At 48.2% G+C, this 23,474-nt stretch overlaps 1 protein-coding gene across 2 annotated transcripts in view; it reads left to right on the forward strand.

Moving 5' to 3' along the window:
- Positions 1-23,474, forward strand: part of SUSD3 (sushi domain containing 3) — a 66,734-nt gene that overhangs the window by 33,828 nt on the left and 9,432 nt on the right. For both annotated transcript variants that reach the window (XM_075938923.1, XM_075938922.1), the window contains exons 2-4: positions 1,668-1,856; positions 3,615-3,762; positions 9,643-9,807. In XM_075938923.1, the coding sequence (XP_075795038.1) occupies positions 1,668-1,856; positions 3,615-3,762; positions 9,643-9,807 (502 nt within the window). The remainder of the gene's footprint in view (positions 1-1,667; positions 1,857-3,614; positions 3,763-9,642; positions 9,808-23,474) is intronic.

The following is a 23,474-nucleotide window of genomic DNA, read 5'->3' on the forward strand; positions in this document are numbered from 1 at the left end:
ATCCATTGATGAATGCTGGAAAGTAAACCAAAAAAGAATCAGGCCCAACAGGCCCTATCTTAATCCCCTTGAAATCAATGGCAAAACTCTCATGAGTATAAGACAACCAGGATTTTGCTGTGTAAATATATAAATAGGAAATGGAAGTGGGATTTTAAAAATAAAAATAAAACAGATTTTATATAAACATGTAAACCTATTTAAAGTTCCTAAATAAATAGTTATAAAAACAAAAAATGTTGTTAGTAATGGTAAACCTCTGCTCTGCTATAATCAGTTCAAGAACAACTCCACTTCTTCTTTATAATTTTTATTATCATGGTTAAAACTCCAGTGTTGCAATCAATTGTGCAGCTGCTGCTGAGTGTGCATGGATGCCCACTGAAATGTTTGGGAGAATGAATGGAAGGTTCAGAATCTCAGATAAAGAGAAACATAGGTGTTTGCTAAACATGTATGAAAGGATGCATAGGATGATGTCAGGTTTATGTCAGTCCATACATATGGGAATAGAAAAATCTCATATTGTTGTCTTTTAGCTATATCAGAATGCTGTATATTTCCTTAATGACGGAGCAATTAAATAATATAAAAATGAGTGAGACATTTCATGGCAGTAACAATCAGTATATAGAGATAACTGCCAAAATAGGCCACCAAAGCACCTAATATTCAGTTATACCGGGGAGAACAACATTGAACTAAAGATATTAGTACAAGGAGAAAAGTGAGGGGGAAGAGAGAGGTTACTACAGAATTAAAAAGAAATGTTTTAAAAAACAGAGATAAGCAACTCTAGCATTAAACTCTGAGGGTATGTCTACACTAGCTTGTTAATTCAAGCTAGGAAGGCAAAACAGGCAACCGGAGTTGCAAATGAAGCCCAGGATTTAAATATCCCGGGCTTTATCTGCATGTTCCCATCCGGCCGCCATTTTAAAATCCCCCTTAGTCCGAACTAACTGCCCGCGGCTACATGCGGCAATTTAAAGTTAATCCCGACTAAATCCTGAGTTCGGATTAACTGTTACTCCTCCTAAGGACATAGTTCGGATTAACTTTAAACTGCTGCGTGTAGCTGTGGGCAGTTAGTTTGGACTACGGGGAATTTAAAAATGGCGGCCGGACGGGAACATGAAAATAAAGCCCGGGATATTTAAATCCCGGGCTTCATTTGCAACTCCGGTTGCCTGATTTGCCTACCTAGCTCGAATTAACGAGCTAGTGTAGACATACCCTGAGGTACTAAGATCTTTCTTGACATACAAATAAAACAAAATTGACACTAGTAAGGCCTCAAAAGAAAATTTGGATGCAAGCAAATTGATATTGCTGCATAATATGGCACAAAGCAGATTTTTCTGAATGTAGCATCCTTAATAAAGAACCTCACAAAAGATAAAATCACCTTTGTGCGGGGTGCCAGGGGTGCCAGCATAGTCGATGCACCACCTACATTCTGCTTGGGCTACCAACGTTGGAGTTAAGTGATGCTTATTCCATAGGTGGGCACTCAGCTGAGAGTTTGTTTGCTTTTTGGCCATTTCCTCATGCAGAGTTAAAATACAATCCTCTTAAAGTAAAAATTAAAATTCCCCTCAACGTCAGTAGACAAGAGAATTGGCCCTAACGTTGCATTGTCTTGTTCTGTTCTTTTAAATTTGCAGGACAGTGTAGCCAAATCTTTCCCCCTCAACTTGGCACACTCCAGATAATTCATGGTGATGGCACCGCCATTGGAACAGTGATAACATTCCAGTGCTCCGCTGAGCACCTGCTTGTGGGACAAGGAGCTGTAACCTGCGTATGGAAGGGGGACAGTACACAGTGGACTGCCGGAGTTCCCTCATGCAAACGTAAGGATTCTTCTTCTGGAACTGCTCGACGCCTCTCCTGGGTTAGCCCCTAGCTGTTTGCCTGGGTAACCTCTCAAGCTTTGCTGTGGCATAACATTGGGATTAATCCCAGAGGGCTGTGGAAATAAGAGGGCATGCTGAATTTCATTCAGAGCTGTTGCCATTGCCTATTGTGGCACTCCACGCACATCCAGACATCATGATTTACTACGCTGGAAAGACTTTTAGTCAGATTTGTGCAGCATCTAATGTCAGTGATTTCAGTAGAGTTACACCAGGGATGAATTTGGCTCGCTAGCTGTAAAATGTGCTGTTCTTTGTCAGGACAATGTACAGACATGATCAATGAGAATGCACCTGTATATTGCATTATTTAATTCCAGTGTTTTCAGGAGGGATCATGCGGCAAAGAACATGGAGATATTTGTAATGTTCAATTACTCTTTTGCCTGTGGGTAGAAAGCACAGCAGCTATCATATTGAAAAATAGGGCTTCAATGGCACCAATATTAGCAGCCTTTCACTCAGTGCTGTTCCTTATTTATTACTCACACGATAATAATTAAACTAGAAATGGGCCCGAAGCAAAACTCTGGGTCTCAATGTCCATGAACTTCTGAGGGTTTGAAATTCAGAATAGACCTCAAGTTTGAAGCTTGGGAACTTGTCTCACATTAGCATGGTAGGTAGATGAATAACTTTGCCGTGCCCTGGGAATTCTTGCTCCAATCGAGCCATACTTACGTCTGATTTAGGAGGCTTCCATTATAGTAAGTAAATTAGAACACTGAGTTTTAAAGACCGAGAAAGTGTAAAGTTATCTATGGAATGCAACAGAAATAATTTCTAATCCTTGCATGCAGGGTAGTGTAAGAAGTAGGACTAGCTTTAAGAAGACACTACAATGCTTGAACTGGTCTGGCATAGATGATTACACCCTACCTCTGCTGCTTCATTTTTTGGATAATTTATTTCTCTCCCCTACAACATCCATAGAGATCCCTGATGACCAGCCCTGCTTCCACAGTCTGTCCAATGGTCAGTCCTAAGAAATCATCGTACAGACCTATCGTTCCCCTAAGCAGGAGCTAATTTAAATATTTCCTTTCCTTTCCAGTGTTTGTTTTTTCAGCTCTAGTCCTTGTTTTTACAGCCCTTAGCCCTGCAAATCTGCTGATATCTGCTTTCAGTGCATGGATATCCACACCCATGGCAGATGTGGATGCAAATTTTGTATCTAGAACCCTGAAAATGTTTGGATACCTGTGTTATATCCACAAGTATCCACACCCACAGATGTGGAATCAGATATCTATGATTCATTTTTGCGGATACAGATGCAGACGTGGATATAAATTTTGTATCCACGCAGGGCTCTATTTGTTAACATTTAATTTCAGAAAACCTCTGGTACATTATTTGCATTTCAGGTACTGACAGAATTGTGCTGTTTTGTCATTGCAATGCTGGCAGCATCATGTTTGATTAATTGCTCTGGCAAAGTTACTTGTGAACAATTCATTAATCACTTATAAATAGGAGACTTTTTAATAGTTCACCTTTGAGACATCCTTAGCTTGAAATGCAGCCAAATGTCTCAGAGTGTCTTAGGGCATACTAACGTGAAAGTTTTCATTGCATTATTCTTAGCAAGAGTGTGAAGCAGGGAAACGTCAGCACAATTTCATGGAAATGAGAGCGCTACATTTAATCAGGTGTTCATTTTGGAAACCTATTTCTGTATTTGCTTTGCTGCAGCCATATCGAAATACGAGGCTTTTGGATTTAAAGTAGCAGTGATTGCCTCCATCGTGAGCTGTGCCATCATCCTCCTGATGTCTATGGCTTTTTTGACCTGTTGTCTCATCAAGTGTGTTAAGAAAAATGAAAGGAGGAGAACCGAAAGGTACGTCTCATTCCATAAACAAAGGCCTTGTGAAACTGACAAAGATACAGATCACAGAAGAAGAGCCACGTATTTTACTCTTATGGCCCCCATAGCTGTCATATTTGAGAACCTCATCATCTCTTAAACATATTCATCCAAATGGCACCCCTGCCAAGTAATAGTGCCCTTATTTTATAGACAGGGAACTAAGGAACAGAGACTTGCTCAGGGTCACACAGTAAGTCGTGATGGAGGAATGAGTTGAACCATGGACATTCTTACACCTTATGGGGCCCCACACAAATGAACCCCCCTCTTCCCCCTCCTCCCCATCATGCTTCTGCTAGAGATCAGGGCTTGCCTTCCTCTCCCCACTCTACCCTCCCAGCACAGCTTCTGCCAGGGCCAGGGGCTCAGGGCTTCTCCCCCCAACTCCGTGCAGCTTCTACCAGGGCTCGGGGGAGGAGGGGGCGGGGTTTCCCTGCAGGAAGAAGCCCTCACTAGCGGCTGGCTGCTAGCTGAGAGGAGCATGGGGGGCAGGAAGAAGGCAGTTCTACTGCTGCCAGCAGGAGAGAGCCCCTGGGGATGGGCATGGAGAGGAACCAGGCAGGCTGCAGTAGAGGCATACTTAGGCATACAAGCACACACAGCTGTGTAGGGATGTCCCACATTTTCAGGTGCCCTAAACAGCTGCGTATTTCATGTATGCTTAGAGTCAGACCTGAGCTGAACCCAAGTCCCAGCCACAGGGCTGTACTTCCTCGCCTTGGATTCTGATGGGATGGGACTGTATTATTCCCTGACCTTTCGTCTACCTGTTTCCCTCTGCTCCAACTTTACTGCTTAGAGCAGTCTGCTGGGAAGATTAACCTCCCAGTGGGTCAGCCACCAAAGTGCCCTCCATATGTAAAGTTAACCCAACATGGTCATACAGGAGTGTGTGGACTTTGTTTCCTGGCTCGAGATGGGAAAATAATGGACTTTTCCATCTTGGCCAGCAGACTGAAACATTGGAAAAAAAACTTGGCTTGGCTCTGAAACTGTTAGGAATTTGTGGACAAATCAGAAAAGCCGGTTTCAAGCCAGCAATCTCTGTGCGTGTCTTTATAGCCTCATCCCAGGGGTTGGGGCTCTCACCTGAGATGCAGGAGATCCAGTTTTGGATCTTGACTTCTGTCAGATGAGCAGCCTAACTCTCAGTCTACAGGCTATTCTAGTCTCAGTCTTCCTTGTTGAAACTGCTCCACTTCAGCCTGGAGAATATTTAAGGATTTATGTAGACAGAATGACTCTGCCTGGGAATTAAGGCGCTCACCTGGGATTAAGGCACTCGCTGCTCATATGCCTCCTCTGAATCAGGCAAAGATTTGAATCCACTTCTCCTACCTTGTAGGGCACGAAAAGTGCCTGAATGATCAACTAGAGCTTCAGGTGCCATCTGATTTCCTATTGCTCTTGAGAGGATACCACTCTAGCTCACTACATATCTCACCATCTGCCAGCTGCAAAGATTTACATGCACATACCCCCTTCCTCCCCCAACAGTGAGTGCGATGGCATCTGGGCCACTGCTGACGTGATGATGCCCCCCCCCCCAGTGGCGCTGTTACAATTCGTAGGCTGGGGTGGCTGAGTTACACCCCCTTCTTCACCTCTTTCGTGACCCTCCAACGGTTGCCAGCTTTCCCAGCCTGGATGCCATTTGTGGCAATGTCAGCCAGTCCATACGGTCTGGGAGAGTGGGCAACCCTAGCCCCTTGCCACCCACCGAAGAACCACAGCGGGAGCAACTGCCGAGCCAGGAGCTGAGCCCTGAGCTGGCAGCAGAGCCTCCAAGGACCGGTGGCCTGGATCCTGGGGCCGGCAGAGCCAGTGGGTGATAAGACTTTAAGGGCTGGCAGAACTCACAGCAGGCAGTGGTAAAGCCAGTGGGGTCAGCGGGGCCCTGGAGACCTGGGTGGGAGGCACTCGGAGCCTGGGACCTGGTGAAGCTGGCGGTGTGTTGGCAGCGGGCTGTGGGTGTGGGGGAGCTGGGTGCAAAGTCTGGGGATGCTGCAGCACCCTCTTGCACTCCTACTTCCCAAGTGTAGGCTGTCCCCTTTGCTTTTCTCTGCTATATTCCATTCCCAGACCTCCTTCATCTGGAGTGATACTCAGGCCTGATGCCTCCTGACTCCTTCACGCCTGCCCTAAGCCAGCTTCCTCTTCACCAATCCCCACTATGGTGCTTGCTCTGCACTGTCTCCACCTCCATCCCTGCTGCACCCTGGCTAGAGTCAATGGATACACATTTTTAGTGGAACGGGTTGAAAACAGTAAACTGCAGGATAGTAGCTAGACATCTGGTTGGGGGAAAGGTGTGTTTACAGAGCGAGTAGCTAAGCAATGGATAGGGAGGCGGTGGCAACAAACCGAGGATTTAAGGAGAAGGAATCGTCTAATATGATGATGATGTAACTGGAGTTGGTTGATAATTTTCTAGTGGAACATTTTTCCCATCAAAAAATGCCAGTTAGTTGAAAATGAAACATGCCATGGGAACATGCCAATGAAGTAAAAAATGTGTTTGGAAAAACACTGAAAGCAAGCATGGTGAAAACACCAGGCTGCTCAGAACAAAAAAGGTTTGGTATTTCATTGCAAAAGGATTTGGGGGTTAGAACTTTGTTTCATTTTGATATTATAGTATAAATGATGAGAGAATGAAAAAAATCAAGATCAAAACAAAATACCTCGACAGACCCCAAATGATTTTCAAAAATTGTATTTAGTGGGAATTTTCAAAATGTTTTGCTTTTGTTCTGATTTCAAACAAAACCAAACTTCAACATTGTTGAACTTTCCACGGAATGGAAACTCCGGTTCCTGCACAGCTCTAGATGTAGCTGTAGTAGAAGAAGCCTGGAGCCAAAGCTGATACCATCACCTTGCCCTTTGCTGGCCAAATCTGCCCCATACTGAATTCAGGCTGAGCCAGTGCCATTCTGCTGTGCTGCCACAAGGTGACAGCTCATCTTCTGCCCCAGTGGCTATAGGGAGCTGAGAACATTGTGTGGCTCTGCCCTATAGGCGGGAGAGCAGCTGGTGGCATATGATGGCACATCCTGGAGAGAGTGGCTGCTAGGTTCCTCCGAGGGAAGGCAACTTAGTTCAGTGAGATTGGTGGCTGAGAGAGAGAGGAAATGAAGGGGGGAGATCCCAGATAATCCTAGCATCCTCAGTGATAATATAGCTCCCTCTGGATCCTATCCTCAATGAGGGTATGTCTACACTACAATGTTAGTTCGAACTAACGGACGTTAGTTCGAACTAACATTCATAGCCGCTACACTAGCGCTCTGCTAGTTCGAATTTGAATCGAACTAGCGGAGCGCTTAGTTCGAACTAGGAAAACCTCATTTTACGAGGATTAAGCCTAGTTCGAACTTACTAGTTCGAATTAAGGGGTGTATAGCCCCTTAATTCGAACTAGTGGGAGGCTAGCCCTCCTCAGGTTTCCCTGGTGGCCATTCTGGCCAACACCAGGGAAACTCTATGCCCCCCTCCCGGCCCCGGACCCCTTAAAGGGGCACGGGCTGGCTACGGTGCCCGTGCCAGGTGCAAGCCTGCCAGCACCCAGCCAGCAGACCCTGCACCTGGCACGGCACAGAGCCACCCACCCGATGTCCCCCAGCCCACCCCCTCTTCCCGGGACCAGGCTGGCGGCTCCCGGGAGCTTGCCCTGGACCGCAAGAGGCGGGCACCCACCTGGGCTAGTGCGGACATCGTGGACCTCGTCCACGATCTCCGCACTAGGCACAGGAAAGTGGCTGTCTAGGGCAGGAGAGCTGCCAGCCTGGCCACCCAGGAGCAGGTGTGCATGAAAATCAAGGGGGTCCACTGAGACCCCCGACCCTGAGCCCTGAGCTTACAATGGCCGTCCTGGGTCAGACCAAAGGTCCATCTAGCCCAGTAGCCTGTCTGCCGACAGCGGCCAACCCTAGGGACCCTGGAGGGGATGGACGGAAGACAGTGACCAAGCCATTTGTTTCATGCCATCCCTCTCCAGCCTTCCACAAACTTCGGGCAGGGACACCACTCCTATCCCCTGGCTAAGACTACTTCATGGACCCAACCTCCATGACTTGATCTCACTTCCCTTTAAACTCTGTTCCAGTTGTAGCCTTCACAGCCTCCTGCAGCAAGGAGTTCCACAGGTTAACTATTTGCTTTGTGAACAACAACTTTCTCTTACTAGTTTGAAGCCTGCTACCCATTCCTTTCCTTTGGTGTCCTCTAGTCCTTCTTGATGGGAACGCATGAAGAACTTTTCTGAATGCACCCTCTCCACCCAACCCCTGCTTTTAGAGACCTCTGTCCTGTCCCCGCTCCATCTCCTCTTTTCTAAGCTGAACAGTCCCAGTCTCTGTAGCCTCTCTTCATCTGGGACCTGTTCCCAACCCCTGATCATTTTAGTTGCCCTCCCCTCTCCCAGCCTTTCTCTTCCCCTCTCCCACCTCCTTTTCCCAGTCTCCCCCAGTTTTGTTCAATAAAGACAGAGTCAATGTTGGAAGAAACGTTATCTTTATTTTGTACATCAATAAGAAGGGGGGCTAGTGAAGGGTAAGTGGAAGGAGGTGAGGGAGGAATGGGGTACGAGCCCCCGATGGGGAGGACTGGGCTGGCTCTGCAGGCTTCTGGGGGTGGAAGCTCTCCTGCAGCCCCCTGATTGCCCCCTCTCCCCAGATTGCAGCCTGCGGCAAGTGCAGCCGGGCTGATGGCCGAGTGGTGTGATGTGCCCAGTGTGGGTACTCCGGGCAATCCAAGCCAGGACTGCTTTGCAAGCGGGGCACCCCTTAGAACTGTCTGTCCGGGGTGGGGGTTGGGACCCTTTAAGCGCAGCTCTCGGCTAGCCTGAGACAGCATCTCCACGCTCTAAGTCCTCCTCTGATGCCCTGCCGACACTGCTTCCGGCCATCCTTAAGCCCTGTTCAGGGTCCACTCAATGTGGACTTGCTAGTTCGAATTAGCAAAACACTAATTCGAACTAGTTTTTAGTTCTAGACGCGTTAGTTCGAATTAGCTTAGTTCGAATTAAGTAATTCGAACTAAGTTAGTTCGAATTAACGTTGTAGTGTAGACGTACCCTGAGAGAACCTCCATTTTCTTCACTAGGAGCAGGGTTGTATCCTGAAAGAACAAGGGATAAGCAATACTCTTTCAACTCTAGCACAGGATTTGGGATGTGTGGTGCTTTCCTTAATGCCCCAGCTTCTGGAGTCATGTGAGGTTGTAAGAATCTCAGGTTCCCTATAAAACCAAGAAAAGTCCATTTCTAACCCTGATAGCAGTGGAGATAATATGACCTGAGTGGTATCCTAAAGGGTCAGGCACCAGAGAGTAAATAAATCCAGACCAAGTGTGTTTTAGTCTCATCAGCTTTAAAAGTCATGATATTTAGGTCTAATGTATTGAATTCATGAAGTTGACAGAAGCCCCGCGTTCCTCATGGGAAAGTTGTCTGGAATTTAATTGGGACTAAAGTTACTAAAGCAATAGGACTCTGAAATTTATTCTAAAAATCTATAGAGCTGAATAAAAATAGCCTTCCTACATATTTCTTTGAACGATTCTAAGTGTTCCATAAGGGACTGCCCAGAATTGGATTTTTTTTTTTTACAGTCAGTACAAAACTTTGGGTTCAATTTTCAAGCATAAGTTTTATCCTGTCTGAGGCCCCAATTGAAGAAAATATCCCCTTTCAGATTGGTACATACTTAAGTATAAACCTTAAGCATGTGCTTAAGAGCTTTCCTCAGGGGGAATGCTTTCAAGCACATGTGTTCCTGAATCATCTGTGCCAAACTACTGTACAAACGTCTGCCCTGGCTGTAAGTTTTAATCAGGCTGTGTTTACAGGGATATGCAGCTGTGGTACCAGCTCAGAACTGAAGAACTGGAAAGCATGCAAGCTGCTTATTTTGGTTTTAAAGGCAGAAATAACAACAACAATAAACACATCAGGAATAAAACAGGATTTGACAATGGGACTCACCTGGCATATGACAATGAAGGCTTCTGCAGGTGAGATGTTTAAAAGACAGTGTGCTGGGGGGAGCGGGCGGCGAGGGAATGTGTTTGCCTGAATAGATTTGAGGAGGAGGATCAGTGAAAAGTTGCCTCGGGAAAAAATAAAATAAGTGTATTGTCCGGTTCTGGGCAACGCCGACCTGCAGCCAAACATGACAAGCTGATGGTCTGTGGTCATGGGGTTTGCAGTTTGTATTCCAAGCTTAGTGTGCTCCATCCTGCAAGGTGCTGGGCAGTCCTCCAAGGCACCATTCATGCTGGCAGGGCGCTGCAGGCCCACCCCTGGCATTACAATCAGTTAGTCCTGAGGGTGCTTGGCATCTTGCAGAGTCAGGCCCTAAAGGTTTCATGGTGCTGGCTGTTTTTCGGTGGGAATTCATGATATTCCAAAACCAGGATTTTGAGACAGCTTGAAAACCAGCCTGACTTTACCCCCAGCTCCCCCATAGCCGTTCTCTGTCCTGTCCTCAAAGCCTGGTCTACATGCAACATTGCACCAGGTTAATTAAAGGTGTGCATATAAACCCGTTTAGTGAAAGTGGCACTGAGCCCAGTGTGAATGCACTTATAGGTTTAAACCTGGCTTGATCCTGCGTCAGGACCTTTACAGGAAGTCGATATAACCAGCTAGATATTGGTCTGAGTCTGTCCATACAGGGCTTGGCACTAGTTCGGTGACATGGGTTTAAAAACACACCTTTAGTTTAACCAGGGTAAATTGTGTGACTTATGGTTTCCTGGACTTAGGACTAGAGGAGATGCAGCCCATCATTGTACATGGTGTGCTCCCTTCCCAACCTGTCAGCTTTCCCAGCCGAGGAGTGTGGAAGACAGTGCTTCTCTGGGCAGCATTAAATGGTACCAGGCAGGACAATGGAGGTATCAAAGCTACGTGTTGTTTAGTGGCTGTTCTGAGGGCCACACTGTGCAGGACTACAAGCCAACAGAGCCTTTTGGGGAGTAAGGTACCACTCAGCGAGTGTCAGCAGTGTCACAGTCTGTCCCAAAATAATGGTGTACACTCTTTGGGGTAGGGAAGATCTTTTTGTTTTACACGTGCTTAGCAAAGCAGGGAGCCATGATCCTCTGTGGGCTAGTGATGTACAAATGCTAGCAACAATTGTGTGGGAAATCCTGTCCATATTGAGGTCAATGGATGTTTTGCTGATGCTTTCAGTGGGGCAAAGATTTCACCCAATACATCAAAGGGACCATACAGAGGGGGTGTAAGTTACAGCAGCTTACACTCATCTCTGAATTGGTGCAGATGAGTTACACCAATTTTGAATGATCAGACCAGAGATATGTGAAGGTAAATGATAATACTGTGGGTCAGTCTAATCTCAATTTCTCTTGTGCCACTCACATAATTCTCTGTCTTGTTTCACTGAACTATCCTTTTGCTATCGCTTAGCACTAATATGTATTGATGTATATTGCAGTTCCTGTTTATTATTAATTCGCTGCTTACTTAGATTTTGCTCACAGTAATATCTATGATTTATACTAGTTACCTGTAAAAAGCAATTTTATACCAGCTTATAAAACATTTTCTGTTCCACAGTGCAGCTAGAAATTATATTTAACTGATGCATGTAAACAAAAGTCTGGTGGCTGTTTTAGATTTGGAGGGATTCAGAAAGACTTCTAAAGCTAATTATAATGCTGACTGTACTTTAAACAAGATCTTCAAAAGGATTAAGGACTAATTTGTAATTCTGAACAGCTATGCATGCCCGAGTATTAACACTGGGTTAGAGCACAATCAGCTTTTAAAATATTTTAAAATAAAATATATAAACCAGCAGTTACTAAATATAACTATTATTGCTCCGGGAGCTTCCAGCACTTTAGAAATTCTTACCCACGCCATTGTGTGGTGAAGAAACTCTTTCATTTTGTTTACCAAATACGGCACCTCCTTCCTTAACTGAATGGAACAAGAAATATATATGTCAGCTACGTCTAGACTGGCATGATTTTCCGCAAATGCTTTTAACGGAAAAGTTTTTCCGTTAAACGCATTTGCGGAAAAGAGCGTCTAGATTGGTACAGACGCTTTTCCACAAAAGCACTTTTTGCGGAAAAGCGTCCATTCCAATCTAGACGCGGTTTTGCACAAGAAAGCTCCGATCACCATTTTCGCCATCGGGGCTTTTTTGTGCAAAACAGTTTTTAGCTGTCTACACTGGCCCTTTTGCGCAAAAGCATTTCCGGAAAAGGGCTTTTGCCCAAACGGGAACATCAAAGCATTTGTTCAAGAAGAACTGATTTCGGACAGTAGAACGTCAGTGCTTTTGCGCAAAATCAAGCGGCCAGTGTAGACAACTGGCAAGTTTTTGCTCAAAAGCAGCTGCTTTTGTGGAAAAACTTGCCAGTCTAGACACAGCTGTCAACTGGACAAGCAAGATTCAGATAAATAGCTTTTATAAGGTCTGAAAACGAGTTTGTTAGTTCATTCTAAATTCTCCACTCTCTTCAGTAAACAAAGAGCTGGGAGAGCTTATGAACTTTTCAGCCTTTCTGTGTAGTTAACATGCTGAAGTCTAGTTGATTTTTTGTTGTATCTGAATTATGAGTGCACACATTGGCTGCAGTGTCTCTGCTTCCGTGAAATACAGTAGAAACTTGATTGTCTGATTCCTGATTAACCAGCACGCTGCCATCCAAAGGTAGGGAATGCACCATAGGGCTCTACTTAATTTAGGGCCCAGTGGCATCCCAAATTTAGTGAAGCTCTATGCAGCTGTATTCTGTCTGCCTAAGGATGGTCCTGACTTCAGCAGTGATATCAAAATCTCTGCATATGAGTTAAAAGCCCGGTTATTGTAAATGGCCATTCATGTTAAGAAAAGCTGTTTCTTCTACTAAGAACTGGAAAGGATTTCACTGAATTTGGACAATTCTTAACATTGCCTAAAAAGCCATCCTGTTACTGCAAGGAAGAGCAAGGCCTTTTAACAATGCAAACCAAACAATCTTTGGTATAAGTACGGTCAGTTGTGCATGTGCATTTATAGTCTCCATTCCATAAAACATTATTAAAGCTATATATTGCTACAGTTTAATGTTAATAAGTGGCTCTGTTCGTATTGGATGAAATGTGGGAATTGTCTAATGTATTATGTGGCAAATGAACCTTGAAGATGACAGATGATATGCCAGCTTTATGTGTCACTTTGAAGGTTTATTTGTTGTATAATGAATTAGAGTCACATCTTATTCTTCATCCTATACACAGCTTGCTGTGAGCAGCCAGACAGTATTGAAGGATGGCTAGGTAAGCTGTCTGATGTATTTATACAGTGGGCGAACATAAATGACCCCAAATGAGCTGATAGCTTTTCCCATTTTTTTCATTTCTATATATAATGCAGATACACACTCAGGCAACTTTCATTTTGGCTACATCGGAACTAAAGGCTTCTTTCGGAAGAAGCATTTTTTGGAAGAGATCTTCAGAAAAAACTTCTTCCGAAAGAGAGCGCCCACATTACAAAAGTGCATCGAAAAAGCAATCTGCTTTTTCGAAAGAGAGCGTCCAGAATGAATGGATGCCCTCTTACATGTAAGCTGTGATTGCTATAGATGGAATGGCCACCAGGGAGCTTGTGTTTTTTCCTCTTTCCTCTTTGTCACGGGGTGTCTGGTCCGCGTGCCCCGCTTTCGCAGGCCCCTCTGGGCAATGCGGGGTACCACTCAGTTCTGGGCCTCCTGGGCGGAGTGGAGGGTCCGGGCCCACCCTCTCTCCGAACCCCGACTCAGGACCCTAACACCAAGAGTGTGACTCTCAGTGGTAGCAGGGGGGTGTAGACCCCAAACACGCCTGCTCTCGGGGTTCACGGCCCGCCCTGGGGCTGGTCCACTCCGCCGCCGGTTACCGCCCGGCGTAGTTACCCTCCGCTCCTGCCGCCCCTTCGCCTTCCGTGCCCCCCCTCCACTCGCTTTCCTCGCGGCCCCCTCTGGGTTTGCGCCGTCTTTCCTCTTCCGCGTTCCCCCCGCCCTTCCCTTGGTGCCCCCGTGCCCTTTATACTGCCTCCCCGGTGGTGGTTACCCTCACCCCCGCGCTTCCGGGTTCCTGCCCCGACGCTCTCCGTCGCTCCCGTGACATCATCAGCGCGCCCAGGTGCTTGGTGATGACGCACTCCCTCCCCGTCTCTGGGAGTTCCCGGGGCTGCTCAGCCCGTGTCGCTAGCTCCCCCTTCACCGGCCACATCCTGCGGCGTCGGCGAGTGACGGGGTTGCTCCACCCCGTCACACATCTCTCCCCTTTCCCCAGTTCTTACACTCCCCGTTTGCTTGTTACCCGGCATCCGTGAGAGGCAGTCTGCGTTCAGGTTGTCTTTACCTGGTTTATGTTTTACTTCAAAACAAAATGGCTGCATGCTTAGATACCATCGGAGGATTCGCGCATTAGTGTCCTTCATAGTCTGCATCCACTTCAAGGGCGTGTGGTCGGTCACCAACGTGAAGGGGTGTTACCTATAAGAAAATAGCGCAGAGAGTCTACTGCCCACTTAATGGCTAACGCTTCCTTCTCTATTACGGCATAGCTTTTCTCTCATGGAAACAATTTCCTACTCAAGTACGCCACTGGGTATTCCACTCCCCCTTCCTCCTGTGCGAGTACCGCCCCGAACCCCACGTCAGAGACGTCTGTCTGTACCAGGAACGGTTTTTCAAAATCAGGCGGTCGTAATACCGGCCCCGACATCAGGCATTGGCGAAGTGTTTCGAATGCCTGTACCCCTTGGGGTGTCCATAATACCTGCTGGGGTTGATCTTTCTTTGTGAGATCCATTAAAGGGGCAGCTAGTGAGGCAAAATGGTTTATGAACTGCCGATAGTAGCCGGCGAGGCCTAGAAATTGGCGGACTTGCCTCTTGGTGTGGGGGCGAGGGTAGTCCCTAATAGCCTGTACTTTATCTAACAGCGGTTTTAGCCGTCCATTCCCCACTGTGTACCCTAAATAAGATACTTCCCGTTTCCCGAACTGGCATTTCTTCGGGTTTGCCGTGAGCCCTGCCCGCTGGAGCGCTCGCAAGATGGCTTCCAGCTGCTGTAGGTGGTTTTTCCAGGAGTTGCTGAAGATGACAATGTCGTCTGTATATGCAGTTGCGTAGTCCCGGTGGTCCTCCAAGACTTCGTCCATCAGTCTTTGGAATGTGGCGGCCGCGCCGTGCAATCCGAACGGCATGGTGACGAAATGGAATAGGCCGAACGGGGTGGCGAACGCCGTCTTTTCTTTTGACGCCGGTGACAGGGGTATCTGCCAATAGCCCTTTGTAAGGTCGATTGTTGACAAATACTTGGCCCGTCCTAAGCTCTCTAAAAGTTTGTCCACCCTGGGCATGGAGTACGTGTCGAATTTGGACACCGCGTTCACTTTGCGAAAGTCGATGCAAAATCGTATGGCTCCGTCCTTCTTTGGGACTAATACGATCGGGCTCCGCCACTTGCTTCACAATTTTTCCACTACTCCCCACCGTATCATATTTTGCATCTCTTGTTGAACGGTGTCCCATAGCTTCCTAGGGACGGGGCATACCGGGTCTCTTATCTTCTGCCCAGGGTCCGTATTGATCTCGTGGCATACTAGAGTCGTCTTCTCGGGTCGGCTCGTCAGGCTGGCTGCCGATCGTCGCAGCACTGCTTGGAGTTGTTCCTGTTGGTCACAATTTAGCTCCGTACCCATGGGGCTAGCCGCCCAGGTGACCTCTTCCTCTCCCCATGGCCCAAACTCAATCTCTGTATTGAGGGCCTCTGCCAGGGGGGCCTCCCGGGGTATCCATCGTTTTAACAGGTTGACGTGGTAAACCTGGCTCTGCCGTCGTTTACCCCCCACTTGGACTTCGTAGTCCACCTCCCCAATCCTTTTGGTTACCCGGAATGGCCCTTGCCATTTGGCCAATAGTTTAGACTCTCCTGTTGGCAATAACACTAACACTGGGTCGCCTGGACTAAAGGTCCTCATTCGCGTTCCCACATTGTAATGGCAGGCTTGTGCTTCCTGTGCCTTTTTCAAATTCTCGTGGGCCCACCTCCCTATCATTTGCATTCTGTCCCGCAATTTAATTACATATTGGACCGCCCCTAATGCGGTCGAAGCTTGCTCTTCCCACCCTTCTCGTACCAGGTCTAGTATTCCCCAAGGCCGCCGACCATACAACAGTTCAAACGGGGAAAACCCCACCGAGGCCTGTGGTACCTCTTGTACCGCGAAGAGTAGGGGTGGTAATAACTTATCCCAGTCCCGTGGATCGTCCTGTACCAGCTTCACCTTTAGGGTCTGGTTGAAACGCTCAACTAATCCATCCGTTTTGGGGTGGTAGGCCGCTGTGCAAATCTTCTTCACCTGTAGCCACTTACATAACTCCTTCATTAGGCGGGACACCAGGTTTGTGCCCTGGTCGGTGAAGATCTCTTTAGGAAGTCTGACCCATGCGAACATCTTTACTAACTCATCCGCTATGGTGGCGGCATTGGTCTTACGCAAGGGGACCGCCTCTGGGTAACAGGTCGCATAATCAACTACCACCAATATATACTGGTGCCCTCTTCGAGTGCGTTCGAGGGGTCCTATAAGGTCCATGCCCACCCTCGTGAAGGGCTCCGTCACCAGTGGCATGGGCACCAGGGCTGCTCGGAGCACCCAGGCTCCGGCGGTCCACTGACATTGCGGGCAAGACATACAAAAATTCTTAATGTCTTGATACAACCCGGACCAATAAAACCGCTGGAGCACCCGCTGCTGGGTTTTCTCCGTTCCCAGGTGCCCGGCCCAGTGGTTATTGTGGGCCAACTCCATCACTCGCCACCTATACGCCTTAGGCACGATCAGCTGGGTTTCTCCGCTCTCCGCCCCCGTGACCCGATATAATCTATCCCCCTGGATCTCGAAGTAAGGGCCTTGTCCGTGCCGCTTGCCTACCCCTTCGCCACCTTCCCTGGGTACTAGCGTGTTTTCCCACGTGGGTCTTCCCGTTGCAGGACCAGGAAGTCTCCTGTATCGACCTCCAGGTCCATCACCAGCCTCTGAGGTTCCTCCCTGCCCGCCCCTTGCTGGGGTGGCCGCGTCTTGTCCTCTTCCTGGGTTACCCATACTTCCCTTACGTCCCCCCGGCCGTCGGGGTCTCTCTCCCCTAGGAGTCGCCGCAGCCCGGGCCAGTCCCAGCCCAGCAAAACGGGGCAGGGCAGCCGCGGCGTTACCGCTACCCGTAGCTCTCCACCCTGTTGTCTGTCATGCAACCTGACTTGGCTTGTCGGGTACGGCCGGGTGTCGCCGTGTACACACTTGATCCATACCTGGGACAGTGTGGGCACTACCGCTCCTAGGGCATCCCTTCTCACCAATGTCTGTCCGCACCCTGAATCCAATACGGCCTCTACCATTTCCCCATTCAAGCGCACTCACCTCGTTATGCGGGCTCGGCTTACCTCTTGCCACGGGCCCCTCCTGGGGGTAGGCTGTCAGTACGTGCAGTCCATCATGGGGCACTACCTGCGAAAGTGACCTGCCTGACCGCACTGAAAGCATGTTGGCCTCGGTGGCGGGCCCGTCTTGCCTTCCGGGCTCCTCTCGTCGTGGTTCCGGGTCTCCCTCCTTTCGTGACTCTTGGGGCTACGCCATACGGGGGCCAGCCGTCCATCTAGGCCTCGTCCCGGGGGGTTTCTCATGCTCGTCCCCTCGCTGTCGCGCCCCTCTTTCCCTCGTGGGCTAGGGCCTCCACGTCCCACCGGGTTGGTTCCCGTTCCTACCTTGCCACGGTCTTCTAGTCCTTCCACCGCCAGGAAATGCTCCATTAGGGTTACTGCCTCTTCCAGGGTCCCTGGCAAGTGTCGGCAAATCCACCGTTGACCTTCTGAGGGGAGCACCTGCAAATACTGCTCCAATACTACCAGGTCGGCCACCTGAGCCGTGGTTTTGGCGGCGGGTTCCAGCCATCGCAACCCCGCTTCCCTAATCCGTTGGGCCACCGCCCGGGGTCGTTCCCCCACTATGTACTTGGCTGCCCGGAACCTTTGCCTATAGGTCTCCGGTGAAATACCTAACTGGTCAAGTATTGCCTCCTTGACCTTGTAGTAACACAGGGAGTCCCGGTTGGACAGGTCCCTATAGGCGAGCTGTGCCGGGCCGGAGAGATAGGGGGCGAGTATAGTGGCCCAGTGTTCCTGGGGCCAGCGGGCTGCCGTTGCCACCCGCTCGAAAGTTACCGAAACGCTTCCGCGTCGTCCTCCGGCCCCAACTTGGCAAGCCTAATGGGGAGTCGCGAGTGTGTCGTCATATCATCGTCCCCTTCGGCGATGGGCCCGGCTACCCTCGTTCCATCCTTCAACTCCCGTACCAGCTGTCTTTGCTGCTCCCGAAATTCGGAGGTTAGTTGCGGTAACGCCTCCGTTTGTTGTCTCTGCAACTGGCGTTGGCTATCCACCAGCCACTCCACGATCTTGTCCGCGTCCATGGCGCCTGTATCTAGTGAAGAGGCAGAAAACAAGAATAAAGCTACCCTGCTTTACGTGCCCTATGTCACAGGGCCCCCAATCGCTGCCCACATTCTCCACCACGTGTCACGGGGTATCTGGTCCGCGCGCCCCGCTTTCGCAGGCCCCTCTGGGCAATGCGGGATACCACTCAGTTCTGGGCCTCCTGGGCGGAGTGGGGGGTCTGGGCCCACCCTCTCTCCGAACCCCGACCCAGGGCCCTAACACCAAGAGTGTGACTCTCAGTGGTAGCAGGGGGGTGTAGACCCCAAACACGCCTGCTCTCGGGGTTCACGGCCCGCCCTGGGGCTGGTCCACTCCACCGCCGGTTACCGCCCGGCGTAGTTACCCTCCGCTCCTGCCGTCCCTTCACCTTCCATGCCCCCCCTCCACTCGCTTTCCTCGCGGCCACCTCTGGGTTCGCGCCGTCTTTCCTCTTCCGCGTTCCTCCCCCTTCCCTTGGTGCTCCCGTGCCCTTTATACTGCCTCCCTGGCAGTGGTTACACTCACCCCCGCACTTCCGGGTTCCTGCCCCAACGCTCTCCGTCACGCCCGTGACGTCATCAGCGCGCCCAGGCGCTTGGTGATAACGCACTCCCTCCCCGTCTCTGGGCGTTCCCGGGGCCGCTCGGCCCGTGTCGCTAGCTCCCCCTTCACCGGCCACATCCTGCGGTGTCGGCGAGTGACGGGGTTGCTCCACCACGTCACACCCCGTCACACTCTTCTTCTGAAAGAACTCCCTCTTCCCCGTCCACACACGCCTTTTTGCGAAAGAGCTCTTTCACAAAAAAGCTTCTTCCTCATAGAATGAGGATTACCAATGCCAGAAAAACCCCTCTGATCATTTGATTTTCTTGCAGAAGAACGCAATTGTACTGTGGACGTTCCTCAAGTTTTACAAAACTCTGTAGTGTAGTGTAAATACCCTTTGGGGTATTTGCTGACAGTGCGTGGTTGCGATGGGCATTCAAGCCTAAAGTGTAGGAAATTGCTAAGTCCAGGAACAAAGTGAAAGCAAGTCTAATCGAAGTCACTATTACCTATTTGGGATCATTGGAGTAATTGATATTATTCGAAATGTCGTCTTGCTGGCAACATCAGGTTGTAAATCAGAATTCCCCATTGTTTCCAGTGTGGAATTATTCTTACAAAGAATATTGCTTGGGTTTTCCCTGCTATTGTTAACGAGAAAAAACACTCAATGCACTCTCACTCAGTGGATCACAAGTTGCTTGAATTCCCCGCCCCCCACCTCTTGCCAGATCACTTGTGTGTGGGTTGTTTTTTTTATGTGAAATAACAAAGGGAAGTGGTTCCCTCTGGTAACTTAACCAGAAAAGTTGAGAGGTGAATCATGTGTATGTCTGAGGGAAGCGTATTGTAGCTTTGGAGACTTACACAAGTTTTCTGATAGAATTGACTTTCATTGGAGAAAAGAATTCCTTTCACAGCAGCTGCTCCTTTGCACGATACTTAACATATCATGAGGTACATCTACTCAGCACAGCTGTTAAACACCCCCTATCTGGATGGCCCAGGTCAGCTGACTCAGGCTTGCAGGGCTCAGGCTGCAGTGCTGCAATATTGCTGGTAGATGTCCGGACTTCAGTGAATGTTCCAGAGCCTGTGCTTCTCACCATGCCCAAATATCTACACGGCCATTTTTAGCCCTTCAGCCTGAGTCAGCTTGGACCTGGAGCTTTATTTCAGTGTAGACACACCCTTTGAGGGACAATGGCGAGCGAGGTCCTATGTTCTATGGGTTAAAGACTAGCTTTTGAACTTCCACAAAGCTCTTCTTCAGGTCTTTCCTGGAGCTCTGTGTAAGCTCAAAAGCTTGTGTCTTTCACCCCAGACATTGGACAAATGGAACATGTTACCTTGTCCACCTTGTCTCTCTAGAACAGCGGGACCAACATGGTTACAGATACACTGTAAACATGAAGGATGTGGGAGATAGAAAGCACCTTCTTGAAAACACCTCCCCCTCTTCTTGTGAATCTTTAGCCTATTTCTGACTGTTAAATGCATCCTTCTTGGTAAAGGGTGCAGTGTGCAGTTTATTTCTGTCGAAGTTTCTTTGATCAATTGTTTTTTTCTATATTTAGAGCCGTCCATTTCAGGGACCAAAAATAGTTCAAGGAAAAAAAGAAAACCCCACATCAATGTATTGCAGAACAGACATTTCTGAGAGTGCATAAAATAACTCCGAGCGGGCCAGTATCAAGCTTATCAAGCAGTATCAAGCTCCCACAATTTTCTACTGTGCTTAGAACAGGAAATCAGCATGGTCACTGTGTGCTGTGGGTTGGCAGCTGCTGATTTCAATGGTGACCTCTGTGCACGGAAGCAAAGAACCACATTCTGACTTTGGATACATGTGAGCAAATCACACAAAAGGGATGGGAGAGATGCACACACATATGCAAGTCAACATCCGATTCAGTGTGAGGTGCATGCTAGCGATTACCATTTGTGCCATCCAGCTGCTATTTGGAAGAAAGCAACAGTGTGGTACTTACTAACACATATTTCAATAAAGCCACATGCCTCTACGCTCCATATAATGGCAACAAGACCAGTCTCTTGTAATAGTCCAGTGATTAGTAACTAATGACTGAATAACTTACAGCCACTTACAGGGAGGACGGGCCAGATAAGAAGGGACTGAAACGTTTGTTTTCTTGGTATTTGATGCCAAGGAGTGCCAAGTTGAGGGTACAGACGAAGGACAGAGAGAGAGTTTATGGTGTATAACAGGGAGCACCATGAAAAGGGATCTGGGATACTTTACCTTGGATGAAGGCATGGAGGAAGGAATGTGGCCCTGGGCTATGCATGCAGCCCAAAGCAATGTGAATGAATCTCAGCACCTGCAGTGAGGAGTAAAAGGTCACTAGTACAGGAGGAGTCCAGTTCAAGAAGAGAAAGATGCCTGTACAAACAACAGATGGTGTGTGCAACAGTGATGCAAGGGCAGTAGCAGAGGTAGTTAGGACTTCGCTGCACAGCGAAATTGACCAGGATAGCTCTTCCAAAGTGGAGTTACTCTGGAATAGCTATTCCATTTTAAATTCATACCCTACCTTACTCTGGAATAACTTCCTGGAGTATGTAACACCGTTAGATCATTACATTCTGTCCTGGATCCTGTCCAACTACAGGATGGCAGTCACTGCACATTGTCAGTATGGTAAGCAAAAAGCAGATAAGCAATATCCAATAAGAAGATGTCCAAGAAAAGTGACTGCAGCAAAACAAATGTGCTTTGGCATTTAAAGCAATTGTGTAATAAGTGATGAAGCAAAATCAGCGAAATGAGCTCCCAACATTTGCAAATGCAGAAATCCCAGCTATGTTCTCTCTTCCTCTTACACACAGAGTTTGTAAAGGGCCAGATTCTTTATTGCTTTGTGCCTTGTATAAAGAGCTGGAGGAATGGCACATATTTAGGCCAGGAAATTGGAAAGCCAGAGGGCAGAATGTTAATGTAAAGGACAGCATGGCTGAGAGATCTTTACAGAAGCAGGAAAGGAGGGTGTGGATTTACACCAGCGTGAGAAAAGAAGGTGTTTTTTCCTTTGCAAGGAGATAAGCTGATCTAAAGTTTTGATAGATAGAAAGAAAAAAAAATAAGTAGAGCAGAATGAAAATCACAAAGATGTGACTATAAATTCAACTGCTAGTAAGGCCAGCAAAATGGAAGGTATATTGCTGGAAAAATCAAATGGGGTAAATTATTGTAGTTAGTAGCAATTTACTGCCAAACTGCAAGAGATCCCTGAAGACCAGTCTTCCCGGAGGGGATTCCAGCAATGCCAGGAAGTGCTGCTGGAGTTAACACTGTCTGTGTTTTCATTATTACGTGCCCTGGCTTACAGAACAACCTAGGGCTGCCATAGGTATGGCTGAATGGGCAGTTGCCTAAGGGTCTCATCCTGTTCTCATAGAAGCAGAGCCAGACCCTTGCCCCTCGCTAAATCTCCTTTATGTTGCTCTAAAGGGACAGCTGGGAAGCTTCTGGTGGTGTAAAGCCAGCCTGTCTGGCTTAGCATCACTCTTGTCCTGCACCCTCCATAGAAGTGCTATATTGGGCATGGTCTGAATGCTGCTGATCCATGTTCTGCTAGAGCCTGAATTGACCTCCTGTTGCCCCAAGCTTGGGTGAGCAGAAAGGAGTCCTGCTGTCACCTCTGCCCTACCCAACCACAGGTCACCTGTCTGAAGGAGTCCGATCCTTTCCCTCCATTATCTGAAAACACACCCATGCACACATACGTGCGTGCGTGCGCACACACACACACACACGCATGCACACACGGGATGTTAAGTATCAGTTAATTGAATAGTCGGTTAACCTCATGAATTCTTATTGATTACTCGACTATTCGATTGTCCCTGGGGGTGGGGCCAGTAGCCAGTGTGCTCCAGCCCCACTCCCGGGGAGCCCCCTGCCAGCCCACACTGCTGCCTCTGTAAAAACCAGCCCCCCTCACAGACTAGCTGCCTGTTGCCCCATGCTGCTGTCTCTGATAAGAGGCAACAGTGCGGGGTGGCAGCAGCCCCCGGGTGTGGAGGGAGGGGGTCTGAGCTCCCGGACCTGGCGTGAGCCGGAACTGAGCTGAGCTGCCTTCCCGCCTGGCTCCTAAAACATGTTAAATGCAAAGCTACAGTAGGGGTAGGTCCCAGAGTCGGCATGAGCCAGGACTGAGCTGGGCTGCTGGCCAGCCTGCTAAAAAAATGTACCGGAGGGGGGTGGGGCGGGAAATGCATGTAGTCTATAGCATTAACCTATAAGCTTTTGCTTATTGGTTAATCGACTACACTATGATGTCCCTAACACACACACCTCCAATGTTTTCCCAGGCTTGTTCAGCTGCTGTTCTACTCCAGCAATTTTACACCTACAAATGCTGAAAAAAATTATAAGCCAAATCAGCTGGGGAGGTGGGAGAATTTAAACAGAAAAAATGTGAATGATAATTGGGAATCATTTAAGAATTCCTTACTAGACTTCCTGAAAGCCGTAGTCCAACAATTGAGGAAGACAATATGTGTTAAAAACCAGAACTAGTTTATAGGGGAAGTGAAGGCAACTATAAAAATATAAGAAATAGAAAAAAGGAATTTGGTACAAATGAATATAAATCAATAATAGGAACTGTAAAAATGTGATAAAG

This window comes from Pelodiscus sinensis, chromosome 11 (assembly GCF_049634645.1).
Source record: "Pelodiscus sinensis isolate JC-2024 chromosome 11, ASM4963464v1, whole genome shotgun sequence".
Taxonomy (NCBI): Eukaryota; Metazoa; Chordata; order Testudines; family Trionychidae; genus Pelodiscus; species Pelodiscus sinensis.